We start from the raw sequence: 20,674 nt of genomic DNA, 5'->3' as shown, positions 1-20,674 counted from the left end.
CTTAACCTGTTTGGAGGGTTTCACTCCTAGCCACTCTTTTGTTCTGATACTGCTATTAAAACCAGTGTTCCTACAGTATGCAAGAGAGCAGGTGTTCACAGCTGTCCATTACTCACTGTCTGCCTTGGGGCTTCCCTGGTGGCTCAGATGGTAAAGAATCTGCCTGCAATGCAGGAGACCCAGGTTCAATCTCTGGGTTAGGAAGATCCCCTGGAGAAGGAATGGCATCCCATTCCAATATTCTTGCCTGAGTTTTCCATGGACAGAGGAGCCTGGTGGTCTACAGTCCATGGGGTCACAAAAGAGTCGGACATGACTGAGCAGCTAACACAACACCCTGTCTACCTTGGCCTGATCGAACTTGAGTCATACTTTTCTCTTCCTCTCAGACCCCTGGACTTTTTCTTGCCCCCAGTCTGTGCAAGCAGTAAATGCATTACCCCAGCCCAATGGTGCTGTCTGCTTTTACCACTGGGTAAAAGCTTCATTTCTTCTCAGGAGTTCCTTCCAGCCCTCTTATCCCTTCTTATAAAATTGTTTTATTCTATTTGACATTGGGATGCCTGTAGATCCAAATCTTGCAGCATTTCCCCTATTGCAGTAGATGTTTGGAATACAATTGTTCCTTATTTAAGTCTGGATTTGATTTTACTCAAAAAAAAAAAAAAATGACATTAACTTTGGGCTTCCCTTGTGGCTCAGCTGGTAAAGAATCTTCCTGCAATGCAGAAGACCTGGGTTTGATCCCTGGGTCAGAAAGATCCCCTGGAGAAGGGAAAGGCTACCCACTCCAGTATCTTGGCCTGGAGAATTCCATGGACTGTATAGTCCATGGGGTCTCAAAGAGTCGGACAAGACTGATCAACCTTCACTTTTAATTTTCTTTGAAACACAGCGTCTGTGAGCTGTGACCCTCTTCATGGTAGCCTGTTGTTTTGGTTGCCTTTCCATCTAAAAGTTTGGTTTTAGGAACTGCCTTTATTGAAATATAGAATTTAAATCTGAAGGTGTACTTAAGTTTATTAGGAACAATGCTTTCTTCTTATTGTTATCACTAGGATTTTAAAGGTACTTCATAAAGAGAATGTTTTCATATATTTTCACCTTGTTTATTTGAATTGTGCTTAACAACATTTCTGTTTTGTTGCTTATTATTTTTTCTTTTCCTGTGGCCTTTTTAAAAGTTCATCTCTTTTGGGACAAAATGTCTCTTTTAGAGAGATCTAAATGTGGACATTGGTTGCAGAGTTGACTCCAGTTGATAGCATACTGACTCAAAGATGCTTGAGACTGAGAAACAGGTCCTGTGCCTTGGACAGTGAACAGCATGACCTTTGAGTCATGACAGCAAATTGTCTACTGGTTTTATGTTTTAAAAATATTGCTAGTAGTTTACCTAACAGATACAAGGTAATGTCTAGGTACCAGGTGTGTATTTTTACACATAACTGAGTTTAAACCTCATAAGAACCCTAAACAATAGATACTGCTACTATTTGCAACTTGCTCATGAGGAAAAAGAAGCCCTGAGAGACCAAGTGAACTGACCACAGTCACAGGTGGTAAGTTGGGAGTTTGATTTTCAAACCAGACTCTCTGGCACCAGGGGCTATGCTATTAACCATTATACCATGTATGCAGCCTTTCTTAATGCCCAGTTACTCATTTCTTTCAACAGTGTTCCTAATATAATTGTACCTATTTTAAGAAAACTTAGCTTTGTTTTTGAGACTATGGAAAAAGTTTCAAAAACAATGAAAAGGAGGGTATTTTAATTGTTCTTTGCTAAATAGGTTTGTCTTGGAAATTGCACTTGCTAAGATAGTGGATATATTTGTAAAAGTATAACTTACCTTACTAAGAATAAGGTATGCTTTTTTTCCAGTTGTCTGATACCACTGGGTTTCAAAATTGATCTTTTAATAATGGACTATTTTTACATCACTCTGCTAGGTTTCCCAGTGTCAATATTCGGAAGTCATTGTTTGTATTACAGCAATCAGAGTGTTTCTTTATTGTTTTATTTTTTTCTTTCTCTGTGTATGTTATGGTGATTGGTGTCTCCATCAGTGTGTTACAGTTTAACCAAAGAGGTTACAATCAAAACATCTGCTGGCAGTTTTCTTGACTACCCTGTTAATGTTGGCATAAGCTGTCCCCACTGGCACATTTTATTTACCATTTTAAGATGTGATTAGCTGTCCTGGCAAGGACCTGATGAGACAGGGAGGTAGACAAAGCAGGCATTGGAGGTACAGATGAGTATATTAAAGCACAGAGTAACATTTGGGAAGATTAGTCCAGGTAGGGAAAGGCAGCCATGTTGTTCAGACCAGCTAGGCAGGAAGTCTAGGGTTAGGATTCAGATTCCAGGTTCAAGTGACTGGTCAGTGAGTTTGAGAAAACGTAAAGAACTGATGTTGAAGCTGAAGCTCCAGTACTTTGGCCACCTGATGCAAAGAGCTGACTCATTTGAAAAGACCCTGATACTGGGAAAGATTGAGGGCAGGAAGGAGAAGGGAACGACAGAGGATGAGATGGTTGGATGGCATCACCGACACAATGGACATGGGTTTGGGTGGACTGCGGGAGTTGGTGATCAGGGAGGCCTGGCATGCTGCGTGGGGTCACAAGGACTCAGACACAACTGAGCGACTGAACTGAACTGAACTGAAAGATACGAATGTCCCTTACATTTGGCTGCTCAGGCACTTTGTTGCTGAGAAGATCTGAGGATGATTCCCGTGAGGTGTACTTGTTTAGGATGTTTCTCAGAAGCAAATCACTAGTTATCAAGTCTTATGTAGACTGTTGATGTAGAGAGGAAAAGGAATATGAATCCTAATATACACAGTGAAAGAGAAGGTGGAGGAGGGATCCGTCATAGTAACACAATTGATAGTAGCTGTCAGCAGCTTTTGTTTTATGCTAGAGTTTCTCATTATCATAAACATTAACATTTTGGGCTGGATAAGTCTCTGTTGCTGGGGTCAGGGGGTACATGTTTGGGGGCACTGTAGGATGTTTAGCATCATCCTTGGCCTCTATCCACTAGATTTGAGTAGCACCTACCAAGTTGTGACAACCAAAAATGTCTCCAGATATTGTCACATGTCCCCTAGTAGACAAAAATATCCTCAATTGTAAACCACTGCTTGACACATAAAAAAGAATAGCTCTATTACTGTTCCCTGTCCCCTCAGCATGGGGAGACAGATGATTTAATAATCACGTGGTTTAACATTTAATAAAAAATTTCACCAAAAAGTTAGATGATGGTGCTGAGCATAAGTGGGACAGGGAACCTGATCAATTAAAAGCCTTTTCCCTGCCCTTTTGCTGATTTCAGATCCTCCCCATCTTTGAGAATTAAGTTAAACGCTATGTCCCCAGTAAAGCGCAAATAGAGAAGTACTGTTTCTGTTTCTCTTATATGTATCCAGCATCTTTTAATTAATTTTAAATTACATAAATAAAAATGAATTCATTTTAAGAAATACTAAAATGTTATTTCTAGCCCACCATAAATTAGAGAATCTGACAGTTCTCTTGACACATCTAGAAAATCTAAAATATAGCAAACATTCATTCTTTTAAATATAAAATCTTTTAAGTATATAGCTAAGTATTGCCAAAAGATATAATCAATAAACCAGTCTATAATAGGAATGGAAAAGAGTGTTATTTGAGCCAAATGGAAGACTATAGCCCAGGAGACAGATTCAGGAAGCATTTGAATTGTGTTCTACTGGACTACAAAATGGGGAAGTTTATAAAGGCACACACTGCAAAATTAACTTGTTTGTTAAGAATTATAATTAGACCAGGAATCCAGTTGTGAATTGATGTCATATTAGGTTTCCTTGTGTTTGTTGCCAAGGCACTTGAGTTCTCATAGCCACAGACTTAGAACAAGGCCTTGAATTCAGGCAAGGAGGGGAGTTGGAACTGAAAAGCCCCAGAAAGCTGGAGCTGAAAACCCTCAAAATTCTATAAACACAGAGAAAGGATTCACATAGTGTAAAAAACAGCTGATTAGCACAAGGAGATGCTCAGCTGGCTTCTTGATTTTAGCCTTGTTCTGCACCAAAACAAAAGACTTCCATGAGTTTTCTAAGACAAGAGCCTGTTCTCCCTGAGGCTGGAATTCAGATTTACATTACTTGCATGATACAGGAACTTCCAACCTGAGAAATTACACAAAAAATGACCCTGACAGGTGATACTTCTGCAGGAAAGCAAATGAAAAACATTTGTGGAAGGAGGAATCCTTCTCCTTGGCTGTACAGTTCATATTCGGACCTGCTTGCAAGACAGAAATGTGAAGTGCAATGAAGCAGTTCTAACACTGAGCATCCATAAGGAGCAGTAGGATTACACCTTCCAGAACTTCAGACTCCAGAATACTGGGGAAGGACGTGAAGGAAGAAATACTTGAAACATGAGAAAAGAACACTATGCTATGAAAAAAAAAATCTGTTGGGGGTATCTGTATAAGGTGATGGATAATCATTTTCCAATATATGTAGGTCTAGTCATGATGTACACACTGAATTTACACAGGGCTGTATGTCAAGCATATCTCAGTAAAACTGAAAGGGGAAAAAAAAATCACGTTTGAAAAATAGCTGAATAGAACTTCTGGGGATAAAAACAAAACTTGTCAGACTTGACTATTCACTGCTTCCATTCTCAGATCTCTCTCTTTTTGCCAGTGGTAACCTCTGTTCAATGTATGTGTTTACGTATGTAGTAACCATAGAACCTATATAGTATTTTTGTCTATTCTTTAATATTAATAGTATAAACCCATGTGTATCCATCCGAAGATTGCTTTTTTGGGGTCATCATTCAGCATTAATTCTGGGGGTTCTAGCCATATCATCTACGCATGCAGCATGCTCTTTAACCTGTGTGCACTGTGTAGGTACACAGGCTTGGGTATTTTTCTCTTAAGAGAGCTTAGTTTGCTTACATTTTTTTCTAATGTAAACCACAGAGCAACAGATACTTCTACATATCTCTTTCTGGGCATGGTTGTTTGTGTTCTTCTAGGATAAATACCACAAAATAGAATTGCTGAATTAGAAACTATGCACATTTTAAGGTATACTTGCAAACTACCCTCCAAAGTATCGTGATAATTTACTCCTTCCCCCCGTGTGCATATTTGAGTATAATTTTCTCTAGATCCTGACCAGCCTTGATACTATTAAACTCTTTATATTATGAGCATGAAAAGGTCTACCTGTTGTTTTAATTTGCATTTTGGAGTTAGACAGACATATTTATGTGTGTATTTATATGTTAATATCATTTATTCACTTGTCTATAGGGCTTATGAAAAAGGTGAAAGTGTTAGTTGCTCAGTTGTGTCTGACTCTTTGCAAACCAAGAGATGGTAGCCTGCCAGGCTCCTCTGTCTATGGAGTTCTCCAGGCAAGAATACTAAAGTGGATAGCCATTCCCTTCTCCAGGGGATCTTCCAGACTCAGGGATGGAATCCAGGTCTCTCACATTGTGGGAAGATTCTTTACTGTCTGAGTCACCAGGGAATCCATTGGGCTTATATGGTTTTCAATTTATACAAATGAGACAGCTATAAATTTTGAGTAATAATTTTTACTTTTTATAAAAATTGCAAATATTATTTCTTTAATTTTTACATGGTTTTTTACTGTGTATTAATTTTTGTTTACACATTTCTGTTAATATTTTCATAGGAGTTTTTTAACTTTCCATTTTTAAACCATTTAAAACATGTTTTTCTTTGTATCGTGTGTGATAGAACACTAATGTTATTATATAGATGTATTATTTTATATAGACATATTATTTTATATATGTCCCCAAATCCTTGCCTGAATAGTTCTTTTTTTCCCTACTATTTTGAAATACCACCCTGATCATATTACAAATTCCCCTAAGCTATCTTGTTTCTCTACCATTTCAATGTTTTTCAAACTTTTAATAGTGCTCTACAAAGTAAGGAATGATTAACCTTCTGAACTGATGTGCTACCACGCATGCATGCACGTGTCAAGCAACGCCCACATGTAGTAGATGCGTTACACTCTGATGATTTCTATCCTGCTGCTGCTGCTGCTAAGTCACTTCAGTCGTGTCCGACTCTGTGTGACCCCATAGACGGCAGCCCACCAGGCTTTCCCATCCCTGAGATTCTCCGGGCAAGAACACTGGAGTGGGTTGCCATTTCCTTCTCCAGTGCATGAAACTGAAAAGTGAAAGTGAAGTCGCTCAGTCGTGTCCGACTCTTAGCGATCCCATGGACTGCAGTCTACCAGGCTCCTCCGTCCATGGGATTTTCCAGGCAAGAGTACTGGAATGGGGTGCCATCGCCTTCTCCAGATTTCTATTTTACAACCCATTAAAAAACAAATCCAATGGTAACTAAGTTGATTTTCTGGTCTACTGTTTCCAACTTGCAGTCTGAAAAATTCTGCTTATTTTATATCATTAATTTTCTTGGTGTTTTCCACCGTCACTAACAAATTAATATTACTTCTTGAAACATTATACTTTTGTTACTTTGTTTCAAAAAAAATAGCTTTTTCTAATTCCTTTTACTCTTTCACTCTTTCAAGTGAATTTTTTGTTTAGAACCAAGTTCCATAAAAAATACTTTTTGGATCTGACTGACTTTTAACTGAATCTATGGATTATTTTGGAGGGGGGAGAATTAGTATTTTTATAATCCCGCTATGGTTTTTCCAATAGTCATGTATGGATGTGAGAGTTGGACTGTGAAGAAAGCTGAGCACCAAAGAATTGATGCTTTTGAACTGTGGTGTTGGAGATGACTCTTGAGGGTCGCTTGGACTCCAGGGAAATCCAACCAGTCCATTCTAAAGATCTGTCCTGGGTGTTCTTTGGAAGGAATGCTGCTAAAGCTGAAACTCCAGTATTTTGGCCACCTCATGCAAAGAGTTGACTCATTGGAAAAGACTCTGATGCTGGGAGGGATCGGGGTAGGAGCAGAAGGGGACGACAGAGGATGAGATGGCTGGATAGCATCACCGACTCAATGGGCATGAGTCTGAGTGAACTCTGGGAGTTGGTGATGGACAGGGAGGCCTGGAGTGCTGTGATTCATGGGGCCGCGAAGAGTCGGACACGACTGAGCGACTGAACTGAACTGAACTGAACTGAATACTCTGTTGTCACCTGTGATTTAGATCTCATTTGACTTGGAGTATCTATTTAGTTAAAATTTTCCACACACACACACACACACACACATATACACACACACATATATATATATATATATATACTTAAAATTTGTACAGAGATATATAACATGACTATACACACACACACACACACATACCTGTTGCTACAGTCAAGCTAATTAACATGTCATCTTCTCACATGGTTATCATTTTTTGTGTGTGAAGAATGCACTTGAAATCTACTGTGTTAGCATATTTCCAGTGTTCTATACAGAATTATTAATTATAGTCTTTATGCCTACATATTAGGCATAAAGTCTTAGACTCTCTAGTCTTACTCATTCTATGAAACTGCAACCTCATACATACCGTTTGATCGCCCCATCCCCACCCCTCTTCTGTCTCTGATAGCATCAACATTCTGCTCTCTGCTTATTTGAATTTGACTTTCTTTTTAGATTCTACATATTAGTGAAGGGGCTTCCCTCATAGCTCAATTGGTAAAGAATTTGCATGCAACGCAGGAGACCCTGGTTCGATTCTTGGTTTAGGAAGATCTGCTGAAGAAGGGAAAGGCTACCCACTCCAATATTCTTAGGCTTCCCTTGTGGCTCAGCAGGTAAAGAATCTGCTTGCAATGCGGGAGACCTGGGTTTGATCCTTGGGTTGGGAAGATTCCTTGGAGAAGGAAAAGGCTACCCACTCCAGTATTCTGGCCTGGAGAATTTCATGGACTATACAGTCCATGGGGTCGCAAAGAGTTGGAGATGACTGAGCTACTTTCACTTTCATATTAGTGAAATCATATAGTATTTTTCTTTCTCTCTCTGGGTTATTTTACTTAGCATAATGTACTTACCTCTTTTTAATAAGAGTTTCTATTTTTTTAAAGCATGTTTGGAAACACTGTCCTATGTGCAAAATTTTAATTTGCTTTTTCCATTTGTTTCTTTTTTTAAATGCAAGAACAAAGTAGATTTTTATTTCACATTATATGATTCTTAAATGAACCCATTAAGGTCTAACTGTTGTCATTTCTCTGAAGGTTACAAATGGCTTAAAGGTCCACATACTTTTTTTCCCCTTCCAGTTTATTGAGATATCATTGACATATAGCACTGTTTAAGGTGTACATCATAATATGACTTATATACATCATGAAATTATTACCATATAAGTTTATTGAATATCCACCATCCTATGTAGATAAAAAAATTAAAAGAGAGTTCCCTAGTAGCCTAGTGGTTAGAATTAAAGGCTTTCACTTCTGTGACCCAGATTCAATTGCAGGTTAGAGAACTGAGATCCTGCAAGCCATGTTGTATGAGCAAAAAAAGTAAAAGTTTCATTATGATGAGAACTGTTAGGCTTTACTCTCTTAACAACTTTCATATATAACATACAGCAGGTGTTAATCATATTTATCCTGTTGTACAAGATAACATCCCTTTTTGTTGTTGTTGAGTCACTAAGTTGTGTCTAACTCTTTGCCACCCCGTGGACTGCAGCACACCAGGCTTCCCTGTTGTTCACTATCTCCCAGAGTTTGCCCAAACTCATGTCCACTGAGTCAGTGATGCCATCCAACCATCTTATCTTCTGTCATCCCCTTCTTTTCTTGCCCTCAGTCTTTCCTTGCATGAGAGTCTTTTCCAATGAGTCTGCTCTTCACATCAAATGGCCAGAGTATTGGAGCTTCAGCTCTAGCATCAGTCCTTCCAATGAATATTCAGGGTTGATTTTGTTTAGGATTGAATGGTTTGATCTCCTTGCTGTCCCAAGGACTTGCAAGAGTCTTCTCCAGCTCTCCCTGGTGGCTCTGAGGTTAAAGCGTCTGCCTCCAATGCGGGAGACCCAGGTTTGATCCCTGGGTCGGGAAGATCCTCTGGAGAAGGAAATGGCAATCCAACTCCAGTATTCTTGCCTGGAGAATCCCATGGACAGAGACGCATAGTAGGTTACAGTCCACGGGGTCGCAAAGAGTCGGACACTACTGAGCAACTTCACCTTCACCTTCTCCAGCACCACAATTCAAAAGCATCAATTGTTCAGCGCTCAGTGTTTTTTATGATCCAACTCTCACATCTGTACATGAATTGGAGAAGTCATAGTTTTGACTATATGGACTTTGTTGGCAAAGTACTGTCTCTGCTTTTTAATATGCTGTCTATGTTTGCCATAGCTTTTTTTCCAAGGGCAAGTGTCTTTAATTTTATGGCTTCAGTCACTCTTTGCAGTGATTTTGGAGCCCAAGAAAATGAAATCTGTCACTATTTCCGCTTTTCCTCCATCTATTTGCTGTGATGTGATGGGACCAGTTTCTGTGATCTTAGTTTTTTGAATGTTGAGTTTCAAACCTGCCTTTTCAGTCTCCTCTTTCACCCTCATCAAGAGGCTCTTTAGTTCTTCACTTTCTGCTGTTTGAATGGTATCATCTGCCTATGTGAGGTTGTTGATAATTTTCTTGGAAATCTTGATTCCAGCTTGTGATTCATCCAACCCAGCATTTCTCATGATGTACTCTGCATTTAAGTTAAATAAGCCAGGTGACGATATATAGCCTTGACATACTCCTTTCCCAATTTTGAACCCAGTTCATTGTTCCATATCTAGTAAGGGGCCACAATCACATTAAAATCAAATCCCATACCCGCTGGGTAGGTGAACCACAAACTGGAGAACAGTAATGCCAAAGAATCTCTCACAATGTTATGAAGGTTCTAGGCTCCACATCAGACTTCCCAACCTGGGGATACAGCAAAGGGACTGGGAACCCCCAAAGAATCTGACTCTGAAGGCCAGCTAGATTTGATTATAGAACTTCCATGGGATTCAGGGAAGCAGAAACTCTTTGAGGGCACAAACAAAACCTTGTGCAGGGGGCCCAGGGGAAAGGAGCAGTGACCCCATGGGAGACTGAACTAGACCTGCCTGTGTGTGTTTTAGGGTCTCTTGTGGAGTCATGGGTTAGCAGTGGCCTGCTATGGGGACCAGGACACTGGCAGCACCAATCCTGGAAGGCACGTGTTGGCATACGTCCTCTTGGTGGTCAGCATTAGCTCTACCGTAGAGCCTGTAGACTCCAGGACTGGGTCATCTCAGGCCTAACAACTAACAGGGAGGGAGCACTGCTCTACCTATCAGCATACAATTGCATTAAGATTTACTTAGCATGGCCCTGCCCATCTGAGCAAGACCCAGTTTTCCCCACAGGCAGTCCCTCCTATCATGAAGCTTGCACAAGCCTCTTATCCTCATCCAACAGAGGGCAGACAGAAGCAGCAAGAAGTACATTACATCCCTAGTACTTATCTATCTTATAACTGGAAGTTTGTACCTCTTGGCCACCATCCTGTTTCCCTTCCCCAGACCCCCGCCTCTGGTAATCACAGGTCAGGTACCTTTTTCTATGAGTTTCTTTGTTTTTAAAGTGTAACACTACAACACTATTTTAGTTCCTGGTGCATATTACAGTGATTATATATTTCTCTGTATTTCAAAATGATCAACACTACAAGTTTAGTTAAGTCTACACCATCTGTAACCATAAAAAGATCTTACATTATTATTGGCTATATTCCCCACACTGTATATTTCTCATCTGTGACTTCTATATTTTGTAACAAAGTTTATACCTCCTAATCTCTCTCGTCTATTTCTCTCAACCCTCTACCCACCTCCCCTCTGGCAACCATATGCTTGTTCTCTGTCTCTGTGACTATGTTTCTGGTTGGTTGTGTTTGTTCAGTTGTTCTGCTTTTTATATCCCATATAGAAGTGAAATCATTTAGTAATTTTCTTTCTCTGACATATTTTGGTTTGCATAATACCCTTTAGGTCATTCATGTTGTAAATGGAACTATCTTGTTCTAACTTACTTTGGTTTGCATAATACCCTCTAAGTCATTCATGTTGTTGCAAAATGGCAAGATTTCATTTCTTTATGGCTGAGTAATATTCCTGTATGTGTGTGTGTGTGTGTGTGTACATTACATCTTCTTTATCAGTCATCTCTTATTGAGCACTTAGGTTGCTTCCATATCTTTGCTATTGTAGATAACGCTGCAGTGACTATAGGGGTGCATATGTCTTTTAGAATTAATGCTTCTTTTTTTAAAAAAATAAATACCCAGGAATGGAGTTTCTGGATTGTACGGTGTTTCTATATTTAATTTTTTGAGACACCTCCATAGTGTTTTGCATAATGGGTGCACCAATTCACCTTTCTACCAGTAGTGCACATTCTTATCAGTACTTGTTATTTGTTGTTTTTTGGGTAATAGCCATTTTGATAGGTGTGATATCTCACTGTGCTGTTGATGTGCGTCTCCCTTTAAGATTAGTGATGTTGAGCATCTCTTCATGTGCATGTTGACCATCTGTATGCCTTCTTTGGAAAAGGTTGAGAAAGGTTCATATATGTTTAAAATTTTAAGACTGTATTGGGACAGAGGTAAATTATGAATTAAAGAACATTCTTTTAAAAATGTAGTTCAGAAACTGAGCAAATGAGTATGGTCTGAGAAATGTAGATGTCATGGATTCTTTTATAAAACAGTAAAAGAGCAGAAATGCATTGCACTTGTGGAGTTTTGGGGAAGTTGAAAGATTGTCCATTGAGTTAAATAGACAGACTAGTTTTTTGCTAACCAAAAATATTTTCATGTTAGAGATAAAACTCTTTACATGTTTTCAGTGCTTGTGTTTCCTCATGGGAAGGAAAGCAGGCTGCAGGAACACTAGCATATATAAAAAGCAGTGGGATAACAGTTAGGGCTTGGAGAGTGAGTTGGCAAGAAGAAAGGCTACACTGCAGTTTTAATGGATGCATTTAGTTGAAAGTATAAATGTTGAAAATATGTTGATCAAAGTAAAATATATTTTCTTTTTAATTTATTTTCTATCTGTATGAGGTGATGGATGTGCCTTAAACTTCTATGGTAATCATTTCATAATGTACATAAATCAGAACATTATGCTGTAAACTTATTATAGTGTTATATGGCAATTATGTCTCAAACTGGAGAAGAAAATAATTTTTAATTAAAAATGTTAATCACATCATTCATTTAGTAACACACTGCTGTATTGCTTTGTTGTTGTTTCTCAGTTGTGTCCAACTCTTGTCTACCCCATGGACTGCAGCATGCCAGGCTTCCCTGTCTTTCACTATGTCCTGGAGTTTGCTCAAACTCTTGTCCATTGAGTCAGTGATGCCATCCAATCATCTTGTCCTCTGTTGCCCTCTTCTCCTCCTGCCTCAGTCTTTCCCATCAGCAGTGTCTTTCCCAGTGACTTGGCTCTTCCCATCAGGTGGTCAAAGTATTGGAGCTTCAGCTTCAGCATCAGTCCTTTTAATGAATATTGAAGGTTGATTTCTTTTAGGATTGATTGGTTTGATCCTTACTGTCCAAGGGACTCTCAAGAGTCTTCTCCAGCACAATTCAAAAGCATCAGTTCTTCAGTGTTCAGCCTTCTTTATGGTCCAGTTCTCATATCTGTACATGACTACTGGAAAAAAACATAGTTTTGACTATATGGACCTTTATTGGCAAAGTGATATCTCTGCTTTTTAATACACTGTCTAGGTTTGTCATAGCTTTTCTTCTGAGGAGCAACCAGAAGAAATATATTGCTATGTTATAAATTTGTTTCATCTTCTGTTAATGTTTTCTTTCATTTAAAATCTTGGTTCAGTAGTTTGAAAGTGATGAAGTTATTTCCATTGTTATGAGCATTTCACATCTCTGAGAGCTGGGATATACTATTTATTGGTTATGAGAATCTGGACTCAGCCACACCTAAGTTTGAGATTCTCTGCTATCATTATATTTATGCTTAATATATTTATATTATATTTATGCTATTTTGGGCAAGATAGTCAAACCTGCTTGCTTTAGCTTCCTCATCCATGAAATAATGAGAGAATAATGGTACCTAACACTGTAGAACTGCTGTGAAGATTAAATGATATAATTAATATATAACTTTTAGCAACATACATGATAACTTTGCTATATCCCCCAGTGAGATAAATGGTGAGAGGAAAGAAGTGGGTAATTATTCAGCAATTACTATATTATATGACTACTACTTTTCTCATGATAGCTCATTTAATCCTTTCTCCTGTCTCATAAAATATATATTGTCCCATTTTATAAATGAGGAAATTGAAGTGTCCAATATACTTTGTTTTGCCCTGTAACTCCTCACAAGGGCCCCTAACATCAGGCCGCTCTCTTGTGAAATGGGGGAATGATTCATATTCTAACTTCCTGCTATGTTGGGAGGCTCCAGTTAACCACATCACCAAGAAGAGCATGGTGCCCTGGAACTACCTTCTGGAACATAAATCTCTACACTGCTTCCTGCCAGGAGTGATAATGGCACTACATCTCCCTGCCAGTTCTCCCCAAGGAAGTTTGTCATCAGCCTTATGAGGGGCCACAGATATAATGCAGGAGTCGAACAGCCTTTTCTGGGTTCTCTGACCTTGAGCATCTCTTGCCCTGCAGCGAGGCCCGGCTCTCCTCACTCTGAACAGGGGAGCCTGCAGGAGTTAACACTTGGGCTGAGCGGCATTCAGCATTCAGCAGGAATAAACTCAACTCAGACATGGGAAAGAGATTCACAGATGTCTACAAAGACTATCCCTAAAGCAGAGTTTTGTCAGATATGAAAGGGTGTTTTGGAGATTTGAGTGATGATGCATCTCTATGCCACATGTCCTAGACATTTTGACTTCCTGAGACTTTCTTTACAAACTAAGCTTTCCTTTCAAAAATGGAGGGGAATAAACCAAACCAGTTCGGTCTTCTGAGGAGCCATGCAGTACCAGCAAAGGCTGTGACTGCTATGAGCAGAGACTGCAGAGATGCAGACCTCTCCATATGTGTGGAATTGTGTAGTGTTTGTCCTGTGGCTGCCTTATTTCACATGGTGGGCATGGTATCCTTGGAGTTCATCAGTGTTGTTGTATATTGCTGAATGAATTACCTTCTTTTTTAAGGCTGAGTGATGTTTCACTGTTTGTATATACACCATTGTTTTTGTCTGTTCATTGTTGGTGGATGGATGGGGTGTTTCTATATCTTGGCTCTTGTGATATGAGGTATCCAAAATAGTCAAATTCAAAGAAGCAAGGGCTTTCCTGGTGGCTCAGATGGTAAAGAATCCACCTGTAATGCAGGAGAGCCAGGTTTGAGTCCTAAGTTGAGAAGATCCCCTGGAGAAGAGAATGGCTACCCACCTCCAAATTCTTGCCTGGAGAATTCCATGGACATAGGAACATGGTGGGCTTCAATCCATGGGATCACAAAGAGTCAGACACAAGTGAGTGACTGACACTTTCATGGAAGCAAAGAATATAGTGGTAGTTGCCAGGGGCTAGTGGGAGGGGGAAATGGGGAGGTATTAGTCAAATATACTGAGTTTCAGTTATGCAAGATGAGTCAGTTCTACTATACAACAGTGTGCCTACAGATGAGATGGTAGGTCTCATGGTAAGTGTCCCTTCTATGATTAAAAGAAAAAGAATACTCCTCCCCTTTTTTTGGCAGATGAAATGTATCTAATCAGAGCAGATAAATAATCCAAGTTCTGCTTTAGAAGGACAACTTTGTTGTTATAGAGAAGAAGTAGAAGAAGAGGAACTCTAGTCAAGAGGAGTTAGGAAGTCATTTTTCTGGTCCTGGTGAAAGATAATGAAAGTGTAGGGGAGGAGAAGGTTTTCCTGGACCCTCTTAGGGGGTCCCTGACTGGGTCTGAAAATTAAACTGAAAAAATAGATTAATAGTAGAAAAGCATGAAATTAATTTAATGTAAGTTTTATGTGACACACATCCTTCATAAGGAAATGAAGACCCAAGGAAACAGTTAAATCTGCAAATTTTTATGCTAGGCTTGATGAAAAGTGAATAGTTGTAGGAGAATATGATAGAGAGTATGAGATACATGTAATAAACTGGGAGAAATTTAGAAAATCCTGTTGCTAGAATTCTTCTATGTGTCCCTTTGTCTTTGGAGATAAAGATGCTCCTTTCCCCCAGGTACAGAGAGGGCACCTCTCCATCGGGGTTTTATGAGCTGTTTCAAGAGAGGTGGGCAAGGGGAATGCCAGTGACCTTCCTGCTTCTGCTGTTTTCACAAACTCCTTCAGCTTAAGATAGTATACCAAGGTGCCATATGTTGGGGGTAGCGTGTTCTCAATCTCATCAAAGCCCCTAAGTAAGGGGGGTTAGAGACAACTGGGCAAATCTGACATTTCAGAGATAAAAATGAACTCAATTCTGCTGGATGTGATTTTCTTAGAGGTCAGGAGAAGAGAAGGCTAATGCATCTCCCTTGGCCCTTTTGAGTTTGAAGAACATTCAGGATATCTAGATTTAGATGCTCAGTAAACAGCTGGAGCTGTAGGCCTGGAGGTCAGGAAGAAAGTCTTGAGTAGAGCCAACAGTTTTACAAATAAAGGATGTTAGAAATAATAGTTGAGTCCAACATAGGAAGGTCAAATTGAAAAGTAAAAAGACTAGAGACCAATATTTAGGTGGTTGGAAGAGTTAATAGTTAACGTACACAGTTTTACAATGTTAGGATTGTGAAACAGGAGCAAAGTTAAGGGGATTTCAGGTTTCCCAGGTGGCTCAGTGGTAAAGTATCGTCCTGCCGATACAGGAGACACTGGTTCAATCCCTGGGTCAGAAAGATCCCATGGAGAAGGAAATAGCAACTCGTTCCAGTATTCTTGCCTGGAGAATCCCATGGACAGAGGAGCCTGGTGGGCTACAGACCATGAAGTCCCAAAGAGTTGGACATGACTTAGCTACTGAGCACACAGAGGGAATTTTGAGGAGTGGGCTTCCCTGGTGGTTCAGATGGTAAAGAATCCGCCTGCAATGTGGGAGACTTGGTTTCGATCCCTGAGTTGGGAAGATCCCCTGGAGGAGGGCATGGCAGTCCACTCCAGTATTCTTGCTTGGAGAATCCCCATGGACAGAGGAGCCTGGTGGGCTACAGTCCATAGGGTCACAAAGAGTTGGATATGACTGAGCGAGTAAGCACATAGAGGTAGTCTCTGGCAACATCTGATATTTCAAAGACATCAGACAAAACATGAGCTTGGAAAAGAAGTCATCAGGTTAAATAGGCCATTTTTAACCTGAGAGAAAGCACTTTCTGTAATGTGGTAAGATAGAATGTTCTATTTTGAAATGAGGGTGTGGGTTCTTTGACAGATAGGACTAAGATTTATGGCTGTCCTGGAGCGAGGAAAATTTACAGAAAACAGAAGCTCAGGACCAAATACAGCAGATCTAGAAACATTTTCTCCTGTTATTAGTACCTAGTATAATTTATGCATGTACATCTGCTGAAATGTATAAATCCCTTCAGTTTTACCTGACTCATATTTTTTTCTCCTGTATAATTGGATTTTGTTAAGATCTTTCTATACCTAGGAGTTTTGTTTTGTTTTGCTTTTTGGGCATAAAATTCAATTCAGTAGTTTTGGAATTACATGGGTAGTCATTTCAAGCATGTGCTCGCTCACAAAGCACTTCACACTAGCTGTACTTCACTGTTTGAAAAACTTTGCACCTAGCCCTTGCTTAAGGAAGCATTTTTGTAAAGTTTTAAATGTAATTAAGAGTGATGTTATGCTGTTTTAAATTCAGTTTTTTTCTTTCTACATTATGACTCTGCATTATGCTTTTAATGATACTATACTATTGAACATTAGATGGAAAAATGTGTTTCTATAAAGCAATGTCCTCTCCCAAACCTTTCCTTCCCAGTAGAAGTAAGCATCACTGTTCTGATTTTTGTATAGTCTTTCCCTTGCTTTTTAAAATTGTTTTATCACTTAGGTGTACATCCCTAAATATTATAATTTATTTTACTTTTTTTAAAAATGCATGTTTTAAAATGTTTTCCTATTCTCTGTATTTCCCAAAAACTAGTAATTGGATTGAGAGACTTAGTTTTAGGGCTCCCTTCCACTTTACCTTTTTTTTTTTTTTTTTTGACAAAATTCATAGGTAGTACGGTGTTCTTCCTTAGCAGACACACAATTCTGTTTTTGAGATGATTGTAGCGGTTGATGCAAAATGCCTGTTCCTATGATTTCTGCATTTATTTGTTGGAATTCTATAAAGAGAAAGTTATCCTTCTTTATTATTTGGTAACCAGTGGTACAATTAGTATAGAAAGAGCAGTGTGCCTACTTGATTTTTTTTTTATTTACCACTGTTCAAAATTGTAATAAGTTGGCTCTACATATCTTCCTAAAGTTTGATATATATAAATAAATGTTTACATCTTCCTATTTATATATAGATGTGTCACCTAATGGCTTTGTACTGGTATTTCAAATGCAGTGAAAACTCAGAATTGCAGGATGTTTATTTAAATTCTTCTGTCTCACAACGCATCTTTATCCCATTCCTGCAAGTTCTTAAGGATTTAAGAAAGCTGGGAATGAGAGAATTAGTATATCATACAAAGTATATTCACAAAACATTCTTGTAGTAACTACCAGTAACATGATTAGTAAAAGGAATTGAAACAGTCACTCCTTTCTGTTCCCACTAGTTTTTGCTTTTACAGTGTACTGTTTCTACCCCTTCAAGAGCATATGGCACTTCTTTAAATAGAACTCTTCCCCCTATATCCTTGTCAGCTAGCAAGAGTTGAGTAGATTAAGATCTTAGAATTAGGCTTTTGTGATTCTATTACTGTTGCAACAAACCTTTTTTTTTCAGCTATGCCTATGAAAGAAAATAATAAAGGGAACCAAATCTGTGTTGACAGAGGAATAATGCTTCAAAGGAATGTTACATTAGGTAACTGTAGATGTAGCACTATTGTTGATTATTAAAATTTTTTATATGTTGAATTTTCCCTGAATGTAACTTTTACATCCTTTTTTGTTTGTTTTATTTTGTGGCTAGTAGAACGCTCCAATATGCCAGTAGAGAAAAATATCACTTTAGAAAGACCTTCTAATGTAGAACTCACATGCCAATTCACACCATCTGGAAATTTGAATTCAGTAAATGTGACTTGGAAAAAAGGTGATAAACTACTAGAGGATAATTATCTCGTCAATGCAACGGGAAGTATCCTGTATACCCAATATAGGTGAGTATATAAAATTTTAACCTGTGTGGCTAGATGAAATCAGTTAAATTCTAGATACTTTTGCTGACTGAGCATTCTTTCCTTTGCTGTCACTTGAGTGTTATGCTAATACTCTAATTTGCACATTTAAAGAATTGTTTCTTTTTTAAAATTTTGATTAATGGCTGAGTCTTTCCGTTTTCATTAAGAAGCATTTTTGAGAACTAAGCCTGTATTAATAACATAAATTATGTTTAGGGTCGCCGTCATTAACAGCAAACAGATGGGAAGCTATTCTTGTTTCTTTGGCGAGAAAAAGCAACAAAGGGGCACATTTAATTTGAAAGGTCAGTACTAATCATTTATAGAGTAATAACTTTAAGTAATCTAGCATTATACTCAGAGAATTCTGAATCCTCACATTTTAAAATGTTTATTACAATACTAAGACACTCATCATATCCTTTCCGTGGAATTATAAGTGGTGATGTTGAAAATAGAGTTTCCCAGTGCTTTCCCAGTTGAAAATACAGGTTTTAGTTTGAAAGACCAGGCTGCCAAGTTATTTCTACATTTCTTGTAGCACTCTTTTGAATTTATTTATTTATTTAGCTCTCTAAACTCAGAGCTTTCATAATATTCTTCTGGGTGTCTGAGTTATTGCAGTCCTAACCTGTGAGATTATGCTTTTGTTGTTCTGTATCAGTGGCTCTAGGACTTGAGATTTTAGGGACCTATAAAATTTAAAAATAATACGGGGATGCATAAAGGTGGCCTGCTTTTGATTTAATGAAATAAGGCCAAACCCTAGAATGTAAACCACAGCTCTCCTCCATGGGGGAAAAAAAAAAAGCACAAGTCAAAGTATTTTACTCTTACCACCGTTAAACCAAAACTTTAAAGGTCTTAATCTCATAATATAGACTAGTTCAAATTGGGTAATTATCTTCACAAAAAAATCATATTTTATGATATGAACAGCTTAGTGAATGTCACTGTCCCTGATGGTAATTGGGAAATGCAGTCTGTTGCCATGTTTGGGGCTTTGTTTCATGTTAATTTCCCAGGGCACACAAGAAATTATTTTTTTGTGTTTCCTAAAGGTTGTGGAATCTGGCTAGCTGCTCTGACAAAATATACTGTCCCCAGAGTCCCATCAATGATTTCAGATCATTCCCTCATTCATGCCTCCCTGTAGTCCCTCTGCACACAGACTCATTTCCTTCAGGTGGTTTTGTATATGTTCCTACTGAATAAATATAACAAATCCTTTATTTATGTACTTTGGTCTTCGCAAAGGCAGAATCTGTTATCATCTTTTGATTATTTTGATCATGGATGTTCTCTTTTAACCATCTTCCCTCCATTTGCCTAATTTAACCTGCTGCTGCTGCTGCTGCTAAGTCGCTTCAGTCGTGTCCGAGTCTGTGCGACCCCACAGACAGCAGCCCACCAGGTTCCGCCGTCCCTGGGATTCTCCAGGCAAGAACACGGGAGTGGGTTGCCATTTCCTTCTCCAATGCATGAAAAGTGAAAAGTGAAAGTGAAGTCGCTCAGTCGTGTCCGACTCTTAGCGACCCCATGGACTGCAGCCCACCAGGCTCCTCCGTCCATGGGAGTTTCCCGGCAAGAGTACTGGAGTGGGGTGCCATTGCCTTCTCCATAATTTAACCTAGTGAATGTTAGATACGTCGTATAAATTTCCTTCCCTTATTTCTTTTCTTCCCTTCTTTTTTCCTTTTCCTTTCTGTCCCCAGTCTTTTTCTCTGCCCCCGCAACCATTCTAATGAACTAACAGATACTAAACATGTGGACACACACACAACCCTAGTAAACAATTTATTGTGTCTCCTTTAAATGCATAAAGAAAGGCTAGAGGTCTTGAGGAAATGCCTATCAAATCTTGAGGCTCAAAGTGCCTCCAGGAGATTCAACTTAAATAATTGCTTTTTCTCTTCTAAATAGTACTGTTTTCTAGAAGTATGTATTGTCATACCTGTTCAAAGTTTAAATATTAAATTCATTTTTTCTTATTAGTACTCATAATAAATTACTTACATTACTGCTTGGAACTGATCATTCTGGCCTCTAATGTGAAGAGAAGCATTTTCATTTTCAATGTACCATGTTTTGGGGACTTCCCTGATGGCTCAGACGGTAAAGAATATGCCTGCAATGCAGAAGACCCTGGTTTGATCCCAGGGTTGGGAAGATCCCCTGGAGAAGAGAATGGCTACCCACTCCGGTATTCTTGCCTGGAGAATTCCACGCACAGAGGAGCCTGGTAGGCTACAGTCCATGGGGTAGCAAAAGTCAGACACGACTGAGTAACTTAACACTTTAATAAAGTTAATGCCAGTCTTAAA

The 20,674-nt window shown here is 38.9% G+C and overlaps 1 protein-coding gene across 1 annotated transcript in view; it reads left to right on the top strand.

Annotated features, from left to right (window-relative positions):
* Nucleotides 1-20,674, top strand: part of EMB (embigin) — a 54,343-nt gene that overhangs the window by 15,191 nt on the left and 18,478 nt on the right. The window contains 3 exon segments of the mRNA XM_040262466.1: nucleotides 17,951-18,031; nucleotides 18,140-18,329; nucleotides 18,567-18,655. Coding sequence (XP_040118400.1) covers nucleotides 17,951-18,031; nucleotides 18,140-18,329; nucleotides 18,567-18,655 — 360 coding nt within the window.

The sequence above is a fragment of the Oryx dammah genome, unplaced genomic scaffold, assembly GCF_014754425.2.
Source record: "Oryx dammah isolate SB20612 unplaced genomic scaffold, SCBI_Odam_1.1 HiC_scaffold_20, whole genome shotgun sequence".
NCBI classification, from domain to species: domain Eukaryota; kingdom Metazoa; phylum Chordata; class Mammalia; order Artiodactyla; family Bovidae; genus Oryx; species Oryx dammah.
Note: the sequence above shows the minus strand (reverse complement) of the source record. Positions and strands in the feature narration are given on the sequence as shown.